The sequence below is a fragment of the Schistocerca cancellata genome, chromosome 6, assembly GCF_023864275.1.
Source record: "Schistocerca cancellata isolate TAMUIC-IGC-003103 chromosome 6, iqSchCanc2.1, whole genome shotgun sequence".
Lineage (NCBI taxonomy): Eukaryota > Metazoa > Arthropoda > Insecta > Orthoptera > Acrididae > Schistocerca > Schistocerca cancellata.
The window spans coordinates 417,636,683-417,660,521 of record NC_064631.1 but is presented as its reverse complement, the minus strand read 5'-3'; the positions used below and the strand labels follow the sequence as shown (position 1 = coordinate 417,660,521).

Here is a 23,839-nt window from a genome sequence, read left to right as displayed (position 1 = left end):
CCAGCGTCCCTGCGCTCTCACTGTATGAATGGAGCAGTTTGTACTGACTCCGACGTCATTGCCAATCGCTTAGCAGAGCATTTTGCTATGAGTTCCGCTTCTGCGAATTACCCCAGGCCTTCCGCTCCATTAAAGAGCGGATGGAACGTCGGAGCCTTTCGTTTCGCACCAACCACCCAGAATCTTACAATGCTCCATTCAGTGAGTGGGAATTTCGCAGTGCCCTAGCTGCTTGCCCTGATACCGCTCCTGGGCCAGATGGCATCCACTGTCAGATGCTGAATCACCTTTCAGTGGACTGCCAGCGGCGCCTTCTCGATCTTTACAACCGTCTTTGGGTCGAGGGGGTGTTTCCGTCGCAATGGCGGGAAGGCGTTGTCATCCCCGTTTTAAAACCTGGAAGGACCCCTCTGGAGGTGGACAGCTACCGCCCCATTAGCCTCACCAACGTTCTTTGTAAGCTTCTCGAACGGATGGTGAGCCGGCGCTTAAATTGGGTACTGGAGTCTCGGGGCCTTCTGGCTCCGTCTCAGGGTGGGTTCCGGAAAGGCCACTCCGCCGCCGACAATCTGGTGAGCCTGGAGTCAGCCATCTGTACTGCCTTTGCCTGCCGTCAGCACCTGGTCGCTGTCTTTTTCGACATGCGGAAGGCGTACGATACGACATGGCGTCATCACATCCTTTCTACGCTTCATGGATGGGGTCTTCGGTGCCCTTTGCCAATCTTTATCCGCAATTTCCTGTCGTATCGTACCTTCCGTGTGCAAGTTGCAGCCTCCTATAGTTCCACCCAAGTCCAGGAGAACGGTGTGCCACAGGGTTCTGTTTTAAGTGTCTGCCTGTTTTTAATAGCCATTAACGGGCTCGCTGCGGCCGTGGGAAATTCTGTCTCTGCTTCCCTGTATGCTGACGACTTCTGCCTTTATTACAGCTCTACTGGCATTGCAGCTGTTGAACGTCAGCTACAGGGCGCTATCCGTAAGGCGCAGTCTTGGGCTGTAGCGCATGGGTTTCAGTTTTCGGCAGCCAAGATCCGCGTTATGCATTTCTGCCGGCGCCGAACAGTCCATCCTGAGCCGCGGCTTTATCTTGCCGACGAACTCCTTGCTGTGGTGGAGACCCACAGGTTTTTGGGGGTGGTTTTCGATGCCCGGTTGACTTGGCTGCCTCATATCCAGCAGCTTAAACAGACGTGTTGGCGGCATCTAAACGCTCTGAGATGCTTGAGCCACACCCGCTGGGGCGCCGACTGCTCTACCCTGTTGCGGCTCTACCAGGCGTTAATCCAGTCCCGTCTGGATTATGGGAGCCTGGCTTATGGCTCAGCATCCCCGTCTGCGTTACAGGTGCTGGACCCAATTCTCCACAGCGGGATACGCCTTGACACTGGTGCTTTCCGCACCAGCCCTGTGGACAGCGTACTAGTGGAGGCAGGTGTACCTCCACTGCGGTTCCGGCGCCAATGTTTGCTGGCCGCTTATGCTGACCATGTTCTAAGCTTGCCCAGGCATCCAAATTATCGTGTCCTGTTCCCGCAGTCAGTCGTCCATCTGCCAGACCGTCGGCCCCGGTCGGGTTGTCCGATCGCCGTACGCCTCAAGGAGCTTCTCTGCGGGGTTGGGTTTTTCCCTGTTCCACCTCCTTTCCGGGCGCCTCTGCGTACACCCCCGTGGTGTGTTCCTCGCCCTTGCCTTCGGCTCGACTTGGCACAGGGCTCGAAGGACTCGGTCCCTCCAGAGGCCTTCCGCCGCCGCTTTTCTTCCATCCTGGCCACGTATCAGGGCTCTGGAATTGTTTACACCGACGGTTCGATGGTTGCTGGTCGTGTCGGGTATGCGCTAACTCTAGGGGACCATTCCGAACAACGGTCCTTGGCGGCTGGCTGCAGCGTTTACACTGCTGAGCTAGTCGCCATCTTTCGAGCCCTAGAGTATATCCGCTCCTGCTCAGGTGAGTCTTTCGTTATCTGTAGCAATTCCCTGAGCGGTTTACGAGCTCTCGACCAGTGTTTTCCTCGTTCTCGTCTGGTGATGGCTATCCATGAGTCCCTGCATACTCTTGCGTGTTGCGGCCGCTCTGTGGTCTTTGTGTGGACCCCCGGTCATGTCGGTATCCCAGGCAATGAACATGTTGATCGCCTGGCGAAAGAGGCCACGAGTAAACCATCTCTGGATGTTGGCCTCCCAGAGGCTGATTTGCGGGCAGTCCTCCGCCGAAAAGTTTTTGCGCTTTGGGACGCTGAATGGCGCGATCGGATTACACCCAATAAACTCCGTGCCATTAAGGAGACGACGACTGTGTGGCGGTCCTCCATGCGAGCCAACCGCAGGGACTCAGTCGTCCTTTGTCGGCTCCGCATTGGCCACTCCCGGCTAACACACAGTTATTTACTGCGCCGGGAGGACCCTCCTGTATGTCGCTGCGGGGCAGCTTTGACGGTGGCCCACATTCTGTTGGCCTGCCCCCTTTTAGCTGTGGTCAGGCAGACATTTGCGCTGCCTGATACGGTCCCTGCCGTTTTATCTGATGACCCTGTTATGGCTGCCTTAGTTTTACGTTTTATTAGGGCAGGGAGTTTTTATTCTTTCATCTGAGTGTTTCTGTTTTATTTTATTTTTTGTGTTGATTCTGGCCTTTGGCCTATGATTTTAAACTGATCTTTTAATGTGTTTCTAAGTGGTTGGCTTTTCCTTTTTTATTTCTATGGTCGGCCAACCACTGTCACACTCTGTGTGGTTTTAGTTCGTTTTGTCTTGTCCTTGTCTCCGTTTCTCTTGTTCTGTATCGTCTGTGATCTATTCTGTTCCTCGTTTTTATTCTCTGTGGGTGTCCTTTGTATTTGGAAAAAGGGACCGATGACCGTAGCAGTCTGGTCCCTTTCATCCCCCAAACCAACCAACCAACCTCACCAACATTCTCAGTAAGCTGGGACTGGTTTTCGATACCCGATTGACTTCGCTACCTCACCTTCATCAGCTTAAGCGGGGGAGTGCTGGCAGCACCTCAATGCTGTCTGCTGCCTGAGCAACACCAACTGGGGTGCAGATTGCTCTATGCCACTGCAGCTCTACAGAGCCCTTATTCAATCTCACCTTGAGTATGGGAGTCGGGTTTACGGGTTGTCGCCCCCCTCAGCATTGCGTTTACTCGACCCAGTGTACTACTGTAACATTCACCTAGGAACGGGAGCTTCTAAAACGAGTCCAGTGATCAGTACCCTGGTGGAGGCCAGAGTCCCTGCCTTGTGGATCCAATGTGCTCAACTGCTCGCCAGTTATGTTGCACACATTCGTAGTTCTCCTCAGCGTCCGAATTACCATCTTCATTTCCCACCCACTGCAGTTCATCTCCCACGTCGGCGGCCCAGGTCAGGGCTCACGATTGCGGTTCGCTTGTGATCCCTTCTCTCCGAACCGGAGTCCTTCCCTTTACCATCTCTAATTGAGGTCTATTGACGTACACCTCTGCCGAAGCTTCGTCTGGAACTTTTGCATGGTCCTAAGGACTTCGTTAACCCCGCCCGCCGCTCTCCGTTGTCACTTCCTCTAGATTCTTGACGTGTTTTGGGGCTCTGAAGTTGTTTACAGTGACAGGTCGATGGCTGATGGTAATGATGGCTTCGCCTATATCCACAGAAGCCATATTGAACTGCTTTCCTTACCTGTTGGCTGCAGTGTATTCTCTGCAAAGCTTGTGGCCATATCTCATGCACTTCAGTACATCCTTTCCTGTTCTGGTGAGTCATTTCATCTCTGTTCTGACTACTTGAGCAGCTTACAAACTATCGTCCAGTGCTACCCTCCCCATCCTTTCGTAGCGTCTTTTCAGGAGTACATCTATGTTCTGGAACCATCCTGTCATTCAGTTGTATTTGTGTGGACGCCAGGACACATTGGAATCCCAGTCAGTGAACTTGCCAACAGGCTGGCCAAGCAGGCTACACGTAAACCGCTTCTGAGATTGGCATCTCCGAAACTGTCGTCCATTCTGTCCTACGCCACAGAGTTTTTCGGCTTTGGGAGATTGAATGGCATAACAGTACGCACAACAAACTGCGTGTCGTTAAGGGGAGACACGTCAGCCGAAGCTTCGTCTGGACCTTTTGCATGGCCCTAAGGACTCTGTTAACCCCGCCGCTGTCTTCCATGCAGTCCTCTCGCAGGGAATCTGTTGTCCTCTGCTGGCTCCGCATTGACCATACGTGGTTAATGCATGGTACCCTCCTCCATCGGGAGGACCCACCCCAGTGTCACTGGGCTCACAAATGACGGTCGTCCACCTCTTGCTGGACTGCCCACTTTTAGCCGCTCAGTGGGGGTCTTTTTAACTTTCACAGCACCTTACCTTCAGTGTTGGGGGGCAGCTTTACTTTACGTTTTATTCGTGAGGATGGGTTTTATCATTTGATCTAAGTTTTAGCCCATGTCCTTTGTCCCTCTGTGTCCTCCACCCTTGCGCTTCTAGGGTGGAGGTTTTAATGTGTTGCGGAGTGGCTGGCTTCTCCCTTTCATTCTCATGGTCAGCCAGCCATTGTATTCTGCTCTCTTGTTTTGATCTCTTCTACATGTTTCTTGCCCCTCTCTGTGGTTTTCTTGTTCGATTTTGTCTATTTTAGTGTTTGTTTGCCCTTGTCATTCTTGTGGTTTCTCCTTTCTTCCAACTGTCTTTTGTATGTCTCGATTATTTTACTCCCGCCCTTGTAGAATTATTTTAATCGGAACAAGGGGCCGACGATGTAGAAGTTTGGTGTCTCCCCCCTCTTTTAAACCAACCAGTCGGACCCAATTTTTATGGATGGTACCCTATTCTTGTTGGTTATGACCACTGGATGCGGTGACGTGACTTCCCTTGGATTCTGTATGTCTAACCTGGACTCTAGCCACATGATAATCCAGTAGAATTGAATTGCAAAAGATATTACAGTCACCTACAGGAAATGATGTAACACCTTGTTTCCTCTTATTCTGTGTTCTGTATTGAACTTCAAGAAATGCGCTTCCTTGATGACCACTCTCCCATGTTTCGTATTTATCGGGCATTCCGTTAATAACCTTACCGGCCTTGATACAGTGTCTGGAGGGGGTCTGCACTTTGGTTCGCACCAATGTCAGTATAGTGCAGTTAAAATTAGTTGTGACTTTTGAGAGTTCAGAATGCAGCAAATGGAGGGAAATGTAGTTGCCAATGTGTGTTGAACGCATCAGCAGGTGTTGATAACGCCAGGCCTGCTCTGCACGTAACCTGTCAGCCGCACAAGCTGGTCGATCTGCAATCTTTTATCAAATGATTTTAAAGAAACTATTTAGTAATAAACTCTGTGAGTCTCGCACATCTTATAGCTTTTCGTTAACTTCTGGATGAATTACCTACCATTTCGTTAATGGTCATACTTATTGTTCTATTATTAGCTAAACTACTGCAAGAAATTCTGAAACGTTGCTCTGGGAAAACAGGGGTCGCTATGAATTCGCGTTTGGTGTGTGTTAGGTCATGTGTTGAAATTTAAATAGCATATTAAATTATTCTTTAAACCCCTAAGGGTATCACTATCTGAGTCCAATGTTAAAAAAATTGTATTTATGTAAAGGGCTCCATCATCAGCCACCAGTGAAAAGATCAGAATGAAATATTCATCAATCCCTCGTGTCTCATAAATGGTCTGAAATATCATCAACATATGATTTTGGCAAATGATAGCACGCAAAGTGAAGAGTTTTTTCCTGACATGATTAATATATGAAACTTCCATATTGTTCATGATATTCAAGCAACTACTGATTTTTTAAAAATGAAATACCGTTATTTTTAAGGGCCATCAATAGCCTGCGAAACAGAAATTGCCGTGGGTTTTGCAACAACATAAGTGAAGAAGCTGCACATTTGTTTTTGCACTGAAAATGCACTCGCTTATAACTATTGATATGTCTCGCCCTCAATTACTAGTTTTAAAATATGCTGCTTTTGGATTCTGCTACAGTTTAAACTGCGTTTGGATGATAGTGAGATGTATTCCTGTAGACTCCACTGTGTTCAGGCAAAAGAAGCACATGTTAACGCAACAAGAGAGTAGTAACATAATACTCAAAACTCAGCACAGTCCTGCGATGTAAATTTGCAATGACTTCTTTTGTCAGCATTTCACCCTCGCTGAGCTTAAATTTCTTTCTGTTTTTGGCAACACTACTTTTCAGCTGGGCCTATATATATTCTCAGTCACATATAAATGAGCATGATACATTGTAAGCCTGATTAAATTGTACTCTTCAGCATCAGCAATTTCTGCGACCTGGTAGCATGGAGATTTTAGCTTGTCTACTAACACAAGTTCCATTACCTTTGCATTACACAGGCTAGTTTAACTTCATCCAATTGAACATTCGTTTGTATCCAGAGAAAAATAGCCACTTTCCTTCACTACATTGTAGGAGCTTTATTCATGACAACCGAGTGCTACTACGTATTGTCAATTGCTGTTCTCAAATTCAGAGGAATATTTTGCAACACAATGTTATCTTTACAGCCAGTGAATGTATTCTTGGCTGACCACTTTTATTGCAAATCTCGTGTTGAGACATGCTTCCCTTTTATTATTAATGCTGCACCAACACGAAACACTTGTTCACGATACCCGATGACTGCAGAACCATTCAACGCCAGAAAATATCACTTTACAACAAGAGCCAATGGACCTCCATGCCTGTAAAGCGAGCCATCACATGGTACTGTTTATCCACAGCATGGCAGCAGGGGTGCTTTACCAACCGAACTGGGCGGTGTGGTAGGGAAATCTGACTTGCAATTGGTATTACCTGTGCAACGACATCATGTCTCCTCTGGTGATCCAAACATCAAAAGTCACAACTAATTTTAAATGCACTACAGGTACTGGATCTCCCTTCATACCAACCTGGAAACAATAGTGGTATGAATGAGAACAATCTCGGCAATCATCATTCGAAATGTCTGACTCCTTCCCGGTAGGCCACTTCCTTATGTCGATCTGCCTACCGTAATACTCTAATACTCCTGCCACCTTACCAGCTCCTCGGGGACTTCAATACACACCACCCCCTGTGGGGGAGCGCCGCTTCGATCGTTAGAGGTCTTCTAATTGACCAACTTACTACAGACTTCGATTTTAGTTTCCTCAACGATGGTTCCCCTGCCCACTTCAGTGCCACTCTCACCTTTTCTGCAATCGATCTCATAATCTTCTCCCCTGCTCTTGTGGCTTCCCTAGATTGTTCAACACATGATTATTTTGGTGACAGTGACTGCTTCTCTGTGATTCTACTGTTTTCCTGCTGACAACAGTCCCCCACATTGGGCACTTTGCAGAGCCAGTTGGCCTTTATATATGTTTGCTGTGCACTTCAACACCTCTCTGGGATTGAATTCATGCAAGATGGCCCTGCCGTTGTTCTTCATGCCACTGGTACTGCTATCCTCGTATCCACAGGTCCCCCTCTTCATCATTCAGTATCATGGTGAACCAAGGACGTAGCAGTCACTATCCAGGACTGCCGATGAGTACTGCAGTGACTTATTCACCCTTCAGAGGCCAACCTTATCGCTTTTAAGCATCTCCTTGCTAAGGCTCGCTACCCTATTAAGCAGAGTAAAAAAAAATAAGAGCACTGTGTTTCCTCCCTGGGGATGTGTGTCTCTTCATCGGAAGTGTCATCCATGCATCGTAGCCTACTGGGCTGCCAGCGACAATCAACTGTCCAGGGTCTCGTCTTACAGGATGCTCTGTATACACTGATCCATTGGTCCTCGCTGAACACTTTGTGACACACTTTTTGATAGCATAGAGGTTCTCTTCCTATACTGCTACATGTCTCTGTTAGAAACGCGGATTTAAAAAAACCCCTCTGTTTCAATCCCCACCAAGCCAAATCCTATAATGAACCCTTCACTGAATGGGAATTCTTGCAGGTTCTTACCTCTTCACATGACATGGCCCCCAGGCCCAGATTCCATCCACAACCACAAGATCCAACACTTAGACATTAACCAGAGGGAACATCTCCTCAGGGTCTTTATCTGCATTTGGCTCACAGGTGCCTTCCCCATGCAGTGACGAGACAGCATAGTTATCCCCATCCTTAAGCCCAGGAAGAATCCTACATCTCTCGACAGCTACCACCTGATTAGCCTGATGAACATACTTTGTAAACTACTTGAGAGAATGGTCAGCTTCTGATTATGTTGGGTGCTTGAATCTCGGGGCCTTTTACCCCTATATCAGTGTGGCTTCTGGGAAGGATGCTCTACAAGTGACCATTTCCTCAGATTGGAAACAGCAACCCAACAGGCTTTTACTAACTGCCGGCATCTTGTCATAGTGTTCTTTGATCTACATACGGCTTACGACACAGCTTGGCGCTGTCATTGTTAGTTGCCTTCCATGACTGGGGCTTTTGCAGCCCCTTTCAGATTTTTATCCCACTGGCTCTTCCACGTTAGAGTTGGAACTTCACTCAGTACCCCTTGAATCCAGGAGAACAGTATCCCACAGGGGTCTGTGTTGTCTTGCTCTTCCTCTTAGCCATCAACGGGCTTGTTACTTCTGTTGGGATTCTGGGTTACCCCAGCGTTGTATGTTGATGACTTTCGCTGCTGCTGGTGTGTGTGTGTGTGTGTGTGTGTGTGTGTGTGTGTGTTGACAAAGGCCTTAATGGCCAAAAGCTTTAATTGTGTGAGTCTTTTTGTGGTGCCTATCGGCAACTCATCATCTCCACTATATGGTGAGTACCAACTTTCCTTTTCATTATATTGTTACATTCCATTCTGCATTTTCCATTGTTTGATTCTATTAATGTTGAGTATCTATACTTGCGGAATTTCAGGTCATTCTGGTCAACATGGACTCATAGCCGAAGTATTGGAGATGACAGCTAGTGGTCAGCAGGAGCACATTCTTGTGTGTCAGTATTTTTTCTGTGTATCTAATACAGCTGATGTCGGGGAATTCAGTCAGTCAATTAATTTCGAAATTTGAGGCAGACTTTCAACAACTTGACGTAGCTACAGAGAATGTCGAATGGTTGCAGGTTGTTTTACTCAAAATTCATCACCTGTTTTCTCATCATTGGGCAGCTGCAACGATCATCCCATAGATTGTATAAGGGAGTTACCTTAGGGAGTTAACTTCAAGCTGTCTTTGTCCCTGTTTGAGACATCCATAGCTTCTTTCTTGCCTCAACTCATGTTATCCAGATTGGCTTGTATTCCTAGAAACTGTTCATGTAATGTTGTTGTTGTTTTTCTCTCCCACTAAGAGCTGGAAAGGTCTTTTTACTTGTAGCCTTATTAAATATCACCTGTTTTCTTTTTGTTTCTGGGGAAGATAAAGTGTTGTTCTTCCTTGCAGCTTTTGACAAACATATGAACCTCATACTTGGAGATTGTGAAGAGTTTCGTAAGGTGAAACCAAAGAACACAAAGCAAGGTGAACGGGAAGAAAAACGTGTATTAGGCTTTGTTCTATTAAGAGGTGAGAATATAGTGTCGATAACGGTGGAAGGGCCTCCTCCACCAGAGGAAGGACTGCCCAGGGTGCCTATTCCAGGAGCTGCACCGGGTCCTGGAGTTGGTAGAGCAGCTGGTAGAGGTGTACCTGCCGGTGCCACAGGTGTTCCTGCAGGTAAGATTATACTTTGGTGAACATCATTTTCACGTTTTTAGTGAACACTGATCTCATGCCACTACAAATTAAAGCTTGTCATGCTGTGGAGTAATTGAAAGATGGGCAGTTTGTGTTACTATTCATTGAAAAGGAACATGTAGCTTTGAGTTGTAATACATGAATAATTCACCAAGCCATACAAAATTGGTAATTTTTTCCAGTTTGATTTACCGTATCAAAGAAAATTAAATATAACACAATTAATAAATTAAATATCACATATTGTGAATTTAGTTCCTAAGACCACAGTTTCATTTGTTTAGCGTGTGGAAAATTGGAACCATAAGTTATGAAAATAAGTTCTGTGTGAAATGAGAAGTGAAACATCTTCAGCCATTTGTTTTGCATGTAATCTATTTATGCAGCCAATTCTGACTTCCAGTATACCATCCTTTGGCTCCTTGATCAGTGTAAATTGGGTGGAATTGAATCTCACGTGCTTTTATAATAGTAGCCAATAGTAAATAATTGGTGTCTGTAGTGGTTTGCACCACACTATCCCTTCATTCAGCAACCATCAACTGACGGAACAGTATGTTGTCCTGGTTGAGCATGTATCACTTCTTGGTAATTTTTCATGCTTAACACTTCCATTATGTACAGGGGTACTTGCCGAATTTCAGAAATTTATGAACCGTTGTTTATCATCTTCCACTCTAGTTGAAATAATGCTCTTGAAACTGTGCTTCATCTTCATTCTTCCTTGATTGCCTTCTATGAACTAGCAGTATTCTAATGAGGCCTGTCAAATGCAGTGATAGTTGATTCCAGTCTTCCATATTATTAAATTTTCTTATAATATTTGATTTTTTTTTTCAGCCGTCAGTTTGTCAAAAAACTTTAACTTAGAATTACAGTCTTCTCCAAGTTTGTGTGACTGAATTCTTTAATTTCTTCATGACTGTAATCATTTATCCTCGTACTTGCCTTTTCCTAACACCATCAGAATCTGAAGGTTTCTGTTTTTAATCCTGAAATGAATCACGTACACTACCTGCATTACAAAACAGAATGTCTCAAAGCAAAGCAGCAGTGTTCACTACCACTAACAGTGCACAAAAAGGAAAATTCTGTTTCTTGCTTCAACGTTGTTTGCCAACCCACGAGGAATCTAAAACTTAATACACAGCATTGGACAAAGCACGTCTATTCCCTGTAGCAAGAGGCATTAGCGCACTCTTTCCCTGCATGACTACCGTATTTACTCGAATCTAAGCCGCACTTTTTTCCGGTTTTCGTAATCCAAAAAACCGCCTGCGGCTTAGAATCGAGTGCAAAGCAAGCGGAAGTTATGAAAAATGTTCGTACGTGCCGCCACAACTAACTTCTGCCGTCGAATATATGTAGCGCTACGCACGCATGCTCTGTAGGCACAAAGATAAATACTGGCGCCAAAACCTCTGCATCAGTAAATAAATTAAAAAAAAAAAAGTGGAAGACGAGTTTTTTTTTCTCCGCCGCGAGTTTCGACCACTGCATTTTCATACATTATCCAACGAAGTAAATACAAATTCCGTATTGTTCATCTTCGAATGTAGCACAATTTCTGTGTACTACGAAAATCTGACTGGCAAGACTGTTTGGGCTGTTTGTCAATATGGCCAACTCTACGTTCTGAATTTTTTCCTATCTGTGAGAAGAGATGGTTGCTAATAGGAACCTGATGAAATTTGAATCACATACAGTATTCTCTTCACCATAAGAATAATACGGACATAAACATTTTGCCATGTATTCTTTCGTGTTTGCTGCTCTCTCATTTAAATCCTGTCTGCCTAATAAACTACGAAACTAGAGTGAGACAACAGCAAACGCGGAAGAATATATGTATCGTGTCATGTTTATATTTGTATTATTCTTATGCCTAACAGCGATACAGTCAGAAATGAAGCACGGCAAGTGACTAGATTTTTAAATCTAAGATGACTCTAATTTCTGTGCAGAATTTGATGTAATAAAGAAGCGGCCGCAAAGATTTTCAAACGGAGAAAAATTTTCGCCTAACTCTCGTTCAGAACATGTTCTATCATACGCAGTCTATTATTTGATTCTTGTTGATCATTATCAAAAAAGCAGCAGTGTAAGTAACAACAAATAGCAGTCTCTTGCCATTGTTTCGCTAATGAGACGATTCCTCACTTTTTTTTAATTGTACGCGGCGGTAGCGCGCACAAAAGCAAGCCATGCCATGAGCCGCGACAGGCCGTAAACACGCACTATCAGAATGCGACAAACAATGCATGACACAGTGCAGTAATGCATTTTCAGCTTAAGAGTGACGCAAACACCTATAACAAAGAAAACGGCACTTGTCAGTTCAAAGCAAAATAAGCAATCGATTCAAACCAGACGAAGCACGTGAAAAAGGAAGGGCACCCGTATAAATACGGACGGAGCGCCTGACGCATAGCAATGGCTACGTAGTAAAGCTTAACTGCTAAGCTTACGACTCGAACCAAACTACTGTAGCAGTATCGTCATTCATTCGACCTAAATCGTGTCTCATATTACAATGGACCAACTTTGTTTCGATTTGGAGATGCGGCCTAAAACTTTTCTCTCCCCTAGAATTTAGAGTCTCAAATTTCAGGTGCGGCTTAGATTCGGGAAATTTTTTTTTCCCTTTATTTCGAGTCTCATTTTTCAGGTGCGGCTTAGATTCGAGTAAATACGGTAATCTAAGTTGGGTATAGAATGTGAACTATTTGTATTATCACAAAGGTCAATTAACATACAATATTAAACTAGTGCTTTCATTGCTAAAGATTTCTGTGGTCCTTGCACATGAGTAGAAGCACCATTGTGGACAGTAGTTCCAGGTGTTAATTTCATTGTTGTGAATTCTCCTGTTAGAGCAACAAAGTAGAAATGTTAATGTTACCACTTTTTTTAGGCTTACAAGGACCAGTACGGGGAGTGGGAGGCCCATCTCAGCAGGTCATGACTCCTGCTGGCAGAGGTGCTCCTGCTGTTTCTGCACCTCCTCAGATGAGACCTCAGCAGCCTGGACCACCAAGAATGCCTGTTGGTGGTCCACCACCTGGCATGATGGGACCACCACCAGGAATGATGGGTAAGATTTTTGTCACAGTGAAATTCGTGCTGTTTACGGAATCTACTAGGTTTTCAAAATGCAGTTGGTGAGTAAACAGCTTCAGTTTATCATGCTTTGTTAAACAACTGAATTTTGTGGAAGATGAGTAGCTCCTGTCTCTCTTACTGAAAGTATTAGTTGGTGGTGTTTGTGCTTCAGCATTCTCAGTCTACCCGGGGCAGGGGGGGGGGGTTGCAGTGTTAGTTATTCTGCCTCACCTATGTTAATAATGACTAAAGAACAATGAGAAAGCTTTCTTGCTCTTACACAATAGTGCATCCATCTAAAGTCTTCTTAAGAGCTGTAATACCAAAAGGTGTGGTGTATAAATATTTTGCTGTGGTACACCACTTGTAGCCTGAGAATCTTGATAATATCAGAGGGCTCTGTCTGTCTAAAACTTGTCTTAGAAATATGCCAGTAATTGACAGTGAATTAAGCCACTGGTAGAGTGTGTGTCATGAAGGGAATAGGGGGAGACCCCTGTGGTAAGGTGATGTGGTGTATCATTTGTGCAAGGTATATTGATATATTTAAAATGGGAATAACCAATATATCACATTGAATAGTTACTGGAAAAGTATCAGCTGTTCCTTAAGTGTGTGTTACCCACATTAAGAAAAAGAATGAAGAGACGTCTATTCTACTTATCACGGTTCTCACAACCATAGGCATAGGAACTTTCCCTCATATTCTTGGCTCTTTTAATTTGTAGTTTCTTTGTTAGTTCTCCTTTTCTGCATTATTTTTTCATGCTATTCCCTTTCCTGTTCAGATTCTATGCTGTTAATTTGTCCTCGTGTTTGATATATAGCCTTCTTTCATTTTTTTCCTAATTTGGCCATAACACCTGCCAAATCTTCTCATTTTTTCCTACTGTATTTGCACACCATGATCTCTTCAAAATTAGTTTAACCGGTAGTTCACCTACATGGCATTATCAGAACTTGCATTCTGTCTGATAGTTCCTTGCTGCTTGTACCCTGTACCTTCACTTTCTTTATAATCGGTGTTCAGTGGGTTTTTTATCGCTATTGTCCTAGGTTCTATCTTACACTTGCTTCTTCCAGATGGATATATCCTCGAATGGATAATGGGGTTTGCTTCTTGATCTAATAGTGTAAGAAGTACTCTGTTGTTGTTGTTGTTGTTGTTGTTGTTGCGGTCTTCAGTCCTGAGACTGGTTTGATGCAGCTCTCCATGCTACTCTATCCTGTGCAAGCTTCATCATCTCCCAGTACCTACTGCAACCTACATCCTTCTGAATCTGCTTGGTGTATTCATCTCTTGGTCTCCCTCTATGATTTTTATCCTCCACGCTGCCCTCCAATACTAAATTGGTGATCTCTTGATGCCTCAGAACATGCCCTACCAACCGATCCCTTCTTCTAGTCAAGTTGTGCCACAAGCTTCTCTTCTCCCCAATCCTATTCAACGCCTACTCATTAGTTACGTGATCTACCCACCTAATCTTCGGCATTCTTCTGTAGCACCACATTTCGAAAGCTCTTCTTGTCTAAACTATTTATCATCCATCTTTCACTTCCATACATGGCTACACTCCACACAAATACTTTCAGAAACGACTTCCTGACACTTAAATCTATACTCAATGTTAACAAATTTCTCTTCTTCAGAAACGCTTTCCTTCCCATTGCCAGTCTACATTTTATATCCTCTCTACTTCGACCATCATCAGTTATTTTGCTCCCCAAATAGCAAAACTCCTTTACTACTTTAAGTGTCTCATTTCCTAATCTAATACCCTCAACATCATCCGACTTAATTTGACTACATTCCATTATCCTCGTTTTGCTTTTGTTGATGTTCATCTTATATCCTCCTTTCAAGACACTATCCATTCCATTCAACTGCTCTTCCAAGTCCTTTGCCGTCTCTGACAGAACTACAATGTCATCGACGAACCTCAACGTTTTTATTTCTTCTCCATGGATTTTAATACCTACTCCGAATTTTTCTTTTGTTTCCTTCACTGCTTGCTCAATATACAGATTGAATAACATTGGGGAGAGGCTACAACCCTGTCTCACTCCCTTCCCAACCTCTGCTTCCCTTTCATGCCCCTCAACTCTTATAACTGCCATTTGGTTTCTATACAAATTGTAAACAGCCTTTCGCTCCCTATATTTTGCCCCTGCCATGTTCAGAATTTGAAAAAGAGTATTCCAGTCAACATTGTCAAAAGCTTTCTCTAAGTCTGCAAATGCTAGAAACGTAGGTTTGCCTTTCCTTAATCTAGCTTCTAAGATAAGCCGTAGGGTCAGTATTGCCTCAAGTGTTCCAATATTTCTATGGAATCCAAGCCGATCTTCCCCAAGGTCAGTTTCTACTAGTTTTTCCATTCGTCTGTAAAGAATTTGCGTTAGTATTTTGCAGCCGTGACTTATTAAACTGATAGTTCGGTAATTTTCACATCTGTCAACACCTGCTTTCTTTGGGATTGGAATTATTATATTCTTCTTGAAGTCTGAGGGTATTTCGCCTGTCTCGTACATCTTGCTCACCAGATGGTATAGTTTTGTCAGGACTGGCTCTCCCAAGGCCGTCAGTAGTTCTAATGGAATGTTGTCTACACTCGGGGCCTTGTTTCGACTCAGGTCTTTCAGTGCTCTGTCAAACTCTTCACACAGTATCATATCTCCCATTTCATCTTCATCTACATCCTCTTCCATTTCCATATTATTGTCCTCGAGTACATCGACCTTGTATAGACCCTCTATATACTCCTTCCATCTGAGCTTTTGATATTCATGCAAGTGGTTCTCTTTTCTCCAAAGGTCTCTTTAATTTTCCTGTAGGCTGTATCTATCTTACCCCTAGTGAGATAAGCCTCTACATCCTTACATTTATCCTCTAACCATCCCTGCTTTGCCATTTTGCACTTCCTGTCGATCTCATTTTTGAGACGTTTGTATTCTTTTTTGCCTGCTTCACTGGCTGCATTTTTGTATTTTCTCCTTTCATCAGTTAATTTCAATATTTCTTCTGTTACCCAAGGATTTCTACTAGCCCTCGTCTTTTTACCTACTTGATCCTCTGCTGCCTTCACTACTTCATCCCTCAAAGCTATCCATTCTTCTTCTACTGTATTTCTTTCCCCCATTCCTGTCAATTGTTCCCTTATGCTCTCCCTGAAACTCTGTACAACCTCTGGTTCTTTCAGTTTATCCAGGTCCCATCTCCTTAAATTCCCACCTTTTTGCAGTTTCTTCAGTTTTTATCTACAGTGCGTAACCAATAGATTGTGGTCAGAGTCCGCATCTGCCCCTGGAAATGTCTTACAATTTAAAATCTGGTTCCTAAATCTCTGTCTTACCATTATATAATCCATCTGAAATCTGCCAGTATCTCCAGGCTTCTTCCATGTATACAACCTTCTTTTATGATTCTTGAACCAAGTATCAGCAATGATTAAGTTGTGCTCTGTGCAAAATTCTACCAGGCGGCTTCCTTTCATTTCTTATCCCCAATCCATATTCACATACTACGTTTCCTTCTCTCCCTTTTCCTACTCTCGAATTCCAGTCACCCATGACTATTAAATTTTCATCCCCCTTCACTACCTGAATAATTTCTTTTATCTCATCATACATTTCATCAATTTCTTCGTCATCTGCAGAGCTAGTTGGCATATAAACTTGTACTACTGTAGTAGGCGTGGGCTTCGTGTGTATCTTGGCCACAATAATGTGTTCACTATGCTGTTTGTCGTAGCTTACCCGCATTCCTATTTTTTTATTTATTATTAAACCTACTCCTGCATTACCCCTATTTGATTTTGTATTTATAACCCTGTATTCACCTGACCAGAAGTCTTGTTCCCACTATATCTAACTTTAACATATCCATTTCCCTTTTTAAATTTTCTAACCTACCTGCCCGATTAAGGGATCTGACATTCCACACTCCGATCCGTAGAATGCCAGTTTTGTTTCTCCTGATAACAACGTCCTCTTGAGTAGTCCCCGCCCGGAGATCTGAATGGGGGACTATTTTACCTCCGGAATATTTCACCCAAGAGGACGTCATCATCATTAACCATACAGTAAAGCTGCATGCCCTCGGGAAAAATTACGGCTGTATTTTCCCCTTGCTTTCAACTGTTCGCAGTACCAGCACAGCATGGCCGTTTTGGTTTGTGTTACAAGGCCAGATCAGTCAATCATCCAGACTGTTGCCCCTGCAACTACTGAAAAGGCTACTGCCCCTCTTCAGGAACCACACGTGTTGTCTGGCCTCTCAACAGATACCCCTTCGTTGTGGTTGCACCTACGGTACGGCTATCTGTATCGCTGAGGCACGCAAGCCTCCCCACGAATGGCAAGATTCATGGTTCATTGGGGGGGGGGGGGGGGGGGTGGTACTCTATGAAAGAGCAATAGATATGTTAACTCATGTTTCTTTATTGAAAACAACATGCTCAGTATTATTGAATAAATTTGGGTTCTTTGGTGTCGGTAGCATAAACATTTGGTACATCTGTTACTATAGGTTATCCATCTGGAGCTGACTGTAATTTAATTACAGAGTATTATACCAGACGTGTTTCCCTTTTATTTATAAAGCATTCTCTGTGGTTATTAGTGTTTCTTTACATATTGTGCTCCTTGCCTCCTTGGTAGCAGCCGGTGGCATCGAAAGGCTTCATTTCACATTGTACTTGGCAGTTTTTGCCATTCTGCAGTATTTCCTTGCACTGCATTATTTACACATTCACTTTCTTAAATGTAGCCTAACACAGAGTTTAAGAAAGTGAAGTGCAAGTAATGCAGTGCAGGAAATAATGTAGAATGGCCAAAAGTGCCAAGTGCAAATTTGAAATAAAGCCTTTCAACACCAGCCACTGCTAGCAAGGAGGGAAGGTGCAGAGTATGTAAACAAACACCAATAACCACGGAAGATGCTTTGTAAATAAAAGCGAAATGCATCTGATGTAATTCATTTTAATAAAATAGCAGTCAGCTCAAGGCAGATAGCCTATAGTGACAGATTTTAACAGTTGCTGTGGAAGATGGCCATGCAAACAGACGTAACATTAAGTACAGATTCAGATGTAGTGGCATCTTTGAAAAATTTGAAGGAAACATAATTTCAAAGTTAGTATAGTTACTGAAAAACAAACGTTCGTTGGAGAAGGTGCTTGACTGAATGTTGGTGTAAAAACCTGATTAATATGTTTGTGTGTTATTTCAGATATTGAAATGTTGCAGTTAAGACTTTAAGGGCAGTCAAAAAGAAAGAAAAATCTGTAACTATTCTGTAACTCCAATAATAAATGTGGGTCATAGCTAGTTGTGATACAGGCAGTTTTTTTAAGAAAGTCCAGTTTTAGAGCTGCTTTTAAGGCATTTATGACCAGTTTCGTTGAATAAAAAGATAGTCATGGCTACCAGCAGATTTGAAATTCAGGACTCTTTCTTTCTCTATTTTTTTTCCCCATAGCCAGTTTAGATTCTAGCCCTTCATATCGATATATTGCCTGGAAAACTAGCAATCAAGCTTTGTAGACTGCATACAATCACCCTAATGATGAAAATATTGTGAAACTTTCCACATAGAAAACTGTGTGTGTGTGTGTGTGTGCGTTCGTGCGTGCGTGCGTGCGTGCGTGCGTGTGTGTGTGTGAGAGAGAGAGAGAGAGAGAGAGAGAGAGAGAGATCATTCCAAAGCCCGCCCCAGCTCACAGAAACTACACTACTTTCTCTACATTTGGACTGTTGGAGGTAACATTTGTTCAGCACTGTGCTTCAATAAGTCAGCCCTTTCTCATTGGGTAAGCATACAACATTTGATTGTGGGATGAAATATGTAGACAGTGGTGAAAATTTTGTACGGTAAGTGCAAAATGCTATTAACAATGAATACATGAACATTATGGAAAAATTATATGTGGCTTCAAAAGACATTTTTCTTGAAAATGTGGAAGAGAGACAAAATGTACAGACAGTTGTTAGATTGTATGTAGGGGTAATTTGTCTTACTTTATTTCCGCTGTATTTTCTTTCTTAAATATGTTTAAAACTCATTTTCAGAAACGTGCCATAATGGTCGTATGAAGGCTGTCCAGTATAAAGGCATAGCTAGAATGGCCTGGTTTGTCATGCCATGAGCATTTCTTGTCTGATGTGACTTGCATATAAATAAAATGCATGAGTAAATGTGAATGTATTTTCAGAGAAATTTTTATATTAGGCTGCTGAGGGGATATTTATCTTCCACTTCAATTTTCTTTCTCGTAGGAATGCCTCCTGGAATGGCGATGGGAAGAGGTGGGCCAATGGGCCCTCCAGGTATGAGAGGACCACCTCCAGGAATGATGCGTGGAGGTCCTCCAAGGCCACCTTATTGAGGACCATTATTTAAAGAGGATTGAGACAAACTGTGATTTGTGAGCGCATTCACATTTGTAACTTGATACATGCCAGTCTTTTATTCTTCATACTCGGTAACTTTTGCAAATAAAGCAGTTTAATAAGATAATTTGTGTCAGTTGTATTAATAGATGGACAAATATTGACAATATGTGGTCAATGATCTCATACTAAAAGTTGTATGAAAATGAAAAGAATTGTACCTGCAATAAAAGTTTTGAGTGCTACACTGTAAAAAAAATTGCTGATTGAAATGTTCCTGCGCCTGCTGTAGCCACTCTCCCATAATCACAGCTGCAGATACACAAACGTGGCTTGCAAGTTTCAAACCAGCTTAAAGAAATTTGAAGAACTGAAATGTTGTGTCTAACATAATAGATTTATGAAATGTTTGTTCTGCTCACCATCGGGGCAGGATAGCTCGTGTGCAGGGGTTAGTAGTGGTAGATTTAGAATTGATGAATTTACTCCTGAATTTAATTTTCTGTTTTCATTTATCATCATATCTGTTTGCATGAAAATAATCCAGTAATCAATATGATAAGACCTTACGTGTGCATGGATGCTTAATTTGCTGTGGGAAGCAGGAGCTTTCCAATTGTGTGGATAAATTTACCAAAGACCTTTAGAGGCAGCAATACCGTGATTACATAATACAGAAACATAGTCCCATGTCATTTCATCCAGGCACATAAGAAAACTTGCTTTCACCTTGAACCATCTGTCTATTAGTGGCCCCCGTATCACCATTCTGAGCTAGATGGTGCAGAGCACAATTGATTAAGAGGTTCTGATCCCTGTCCAACCATCCACCACGGGTTTCTGTAGTTTATTTGGATTGCTTAAGGCTAATTCAGGGATGACTGCGTAGAAAATAATGTGGCCAATGTCTCTCTCCATTCCTCCTCAACCCAAATTCTCAAATGACCTCATCATTCATGGGATATTATGCTGTAATATTTCACTGTTCGTGCAAATAATGTAGGCTTTGAAAGACATCTTTACTGGCTCATATTGTGCCCCAAGATAAGATGTATCCTCAAATCCTTCGTAGTATGTTGTGAAACATTCAATATCCAGATTCGTGCTTATGCCAAACCTGCTCCTGATCTTTTATTTCAAAAATCTTTCTCCTGTGGATGATCCAGGTGCGACACTTGTACCATAAACCCACCCACTTCTGTCAGGTCCTGCAGCCAAACTCCTGGCACATTTCACAAGATGAGGGAAGTTTCCTAGTGAAAACAAGCTCCATCTCGTCCATAAAATGATTTAGTGGGCGCCATTTTGGCAAGGTGCGGTGGCATCTAAGAAACGCAACGTCCGAAGAAATTCGTGTCCTGTCTCAAAAGGTACACTGTTCTTCCGTCTTTTTCTCGGACAAAATTGCCAGTACTTCGAACCACTGTTAGTTAATTGACTCAAATATGTCGAATTTGGTGTCCCGTCGTGTGTTCACTTCTACCAGGGACTTCTGCAGAGGGGTTCAGACAACCAGATCTTTTACCATTGACACCTTGAAAAAAATTTACTGATCACAGTACATCACTTCTCATTATTGATATCAGCTCAAGTCGTACTATCCAGCACAGTGTTGAGCCTGGTGCAATGACCATGAGTGTTGCATTGAAGTGCTGCTACAATATTTGGATCTCTGGCAGCAATAAGCAAAATATTTTGTGAAGTGCAGAATAAATTGCACGACTCTTAAAATTATCAGTGGATGTTTAATATTTTCGTGGACAGATTCATGTAATCTTGCTCTCAACATAGCCTCCTTCACTGTTAATATACTGTGCAGTTATTCATATGTACTTCACTTTACGTTAATAATCACTCCATAGTGTGAGTGCCCTCCTACATCTCTGAAAATATTCCTCGCCTCATTAGAAACAGCTTGACACAGATAATGGGCAGTTTACTTGTAATTTCTGAAAATAGTGGTTGGATGAGGTGACAGTTGCTTGACAATCACTGTACTGTACTGTACTGTACTGTACTGTACTGTACTGTACTTGCTCTAAGTCAATAAGGAACTGTGCCGTCCCGAGAAATCGGTTTCCATACGCAGCTTCGAAAGCTAAGTTGTGTTTGTTGAAAAGATTAATGGGTTTTATGTCATGGCTACTTCGAAACTTGAGAAACTTTTACATCACTCTTTGTATTTTAAAAAGTAATTACACCACTTTGTCCATCCTCAAACATATGTTTCAAGAAATTGGAAGTGCTAGTTTTGTGTACAATTTAGTAGTACACTTTTTTACTCACAAAACAAGCCAATATATCTTTCGCTCTTCTCTTCGGTGTCAAATACAAACCAAAATTTCTTGCGGATTGACAATTTCAATATGATTTCATGCTGTAATGCTAAATAACCTTGTTTCAACTTAATGTGAAATTATGTCCATGGTGTTTATTTTATTAAAGCACTCTCACTATTTATTCCATTGCACTTATTGTGTGGTCACTCAGTCACTACAAAGTGTTAAGTGAAGGCAACAGAAACTGGGCTGTTTGCACGTTTCAGGTTGCCCAGTGGCAAGGGTTATTATGAGGAACTTCGTTCCCAGACTGCACAAAATAGTGTGACAGCCATGCATAGTCATTAGGTGCATGTGTCTTGGGTGCTCCAGAAGCTGTTACAGCCTGCAGATAAAGAAGGAAACAGACTTCTACTTTAACTGCATCTTGCAACCATCCAAGAATGCCCTCAAATTTAGTTTTCAGTAACGTTACAACATCCCCCTGCGAGTCCGAGGGTTAGAGTAAGCCTGAGGTATCCCTGCCGACTAAAAGGAGTCTCACACCTTTCGTCCTTTATGTGATGGTGCCCTGTAGGGTTTGACCTCCATTTTTCAAAATTTTCCTGAAGAGCGAGCCAATTGGGGAAAGGGTGCCTTACGTGGTGCATTGTGTCCAACGTGCATTAATATCTTTAGCCTACTTTATCGCCCTGGCATTGTCCCAATTATCCTCCATCTGTTGGGTAAGGACACCTTCCTGGGTGCGTTTTCCTCCACCCACTATGCAGTGTCGTTTTCTGTGCCAATAATGACCATGGAATTTTTTGCACCTCATATACAGCACGATAGCCCATCTGTTGTGGTGGAGCCACCATGTACCCTGTTAGTTATAGCCCCCTGACTACACAGGGATTGCTCTGCTGATGCCTGCGCCGTTAGCTCTCCCATGTGTGCCGAGGAGTAGATACCCATTACCCTGGGGCATCGGGACTGCCGGCAATGGCCATCCTGCCAGGTGACCTTGGCTGCAGCTGGGTGGCACCGATGAGGAGGGCCCCTGGTCGGAGTTGGTGGCATCAGGGCAGATGACAATCAATGAAGCAGATGTCATCACCAGCACTTACTGGTGATCAAATGCCAGCAGTTCCACTAGTTCCAGTCGGCTCTCAGAGCCAGAAGACTACGGTGTCCCCCCCCCCCCCCCTTGATAGTGAGGGGGCACTTCCCTCCATGTTGATCCCACACCACGTACCTCGGGAGCACTGACATAACCCCCCCTTCCAACCATTGGGGACACCAGTCCCCACTTATCAACCAGAGAAGCGTATGTCGTCTTCGGATCCTCTCGCTAGGAAGGGGGTCCCTTGGGTCACTCTCTTCCAGGTTTCTGATAGTGGGAAAGAACCGCCAGTGCCTGAAGTGCCCAAAAGCAGCTGGTCGTAGGGCTTTGCAATCATCCTCATTCCCGGAGACTGAATCAGTGAAGCACTCCCAGCCAGAGCAAAACAAGAATCAGTGAGAGAAATCCAGACAGAAGACCCCCAAGACCAAGGCAATTGTGGTGGCACCCACACCACTGCTGCCTACCTCTGTGTCTGAGCACGAGGTGAGGATTCTGGCGTCTGCTGAGGACCTAGATCTTGCCAAACCATCAGACAGAATGGATATGGCCTGTTCAGGAAATAAGTCGGTGGCAGCAGGTGATGCTGAGGCGTAGATTGCCTCATTGAGTGTTTCATGGCTTCCCAGTATCACAATCACTTAATCCTCCAGTGGACTGCAGCGGTTTTTTCCACCATCCTACTGATCTACGCCAACTGTTAAGCTTTACACCTACTTTCTGCATAGCCCTCCAGGAAACCTAGTTCCCGGCAATGCGGACCCCTGCCCTTTGCGGCTACAGGGGATACTGCAAGAACCATAGCGAATATAATAGTGTGTCAGGTGGAGTTTGCATTTATGTCCTGAACTCGGTATGTAGTGAACCTGTGCCCCTTCAAACTCCTCTTGAAGGACATGGGCGACACAGGAAATAACTGTCTGCAACGTATATCTCCCTCCAGGTGGTTCATTACCCCTGAACGTATTGGCTGCACTGATTGATCAACTCCCTAAACCTTTTCTTATTTTGGGAGATTTTATCACCAGTAACCCCTTGCTGGGTAGCACCATGCTTACTGGCTATGGCAGAGATGTCGAAAATTTACTGTCCCAGCTCGACCTCTGCCTCTTGAATACGGGGGCTGCTACACATTTCAGTGTGGCGCATGGTAGTTACTCGGCCATTGATTTTATCAGTTTGCAGCCCAGGACTTCTCCCATCTATCCACTGAAGAGCGCTTGATGACCTGTGTGGTAGTGACCCCTTCCCTGGCTCCCCCTGCGGGTTCGGGGGTTAGAATAGGCCCGCGGTATTCCT

The 23,839-nt window shown here is 43.7% G+C and overlaps 1 protein-coding gene across 1 annotated transcript in view; it reads left to right on the top strand.

The window, feature by feature from the left end:
- Positions 1-19,286, top strand: part of LOC126191228 (small nuclear ribonucleoprotein-associated protein B) — a 35,487-nt gene extending 16,201 nt beyond the window's left edge. Inside the window, exons 3-5 of the mRNA XM_049932033.1 lie at positions 9,377-9,649; positions 12,585-12,764; positions 19,046-19,286. Of these exons, the coding sequence (XP_049787990.1) occupies positions 9,377-9,649; positions 12,585-12,764; positions 19,046-19,155 (563 nt within the window). The 3' untranslated portion in view covers positions 19,156-19,286. The remainder of the gene's footprint in view (positions 1-9,376; positions 9,650-12,584; positions 12,765-19,045) is intronic.
- Positions 19,287-23,839: the final 4,553 nt, after the last annotated feature.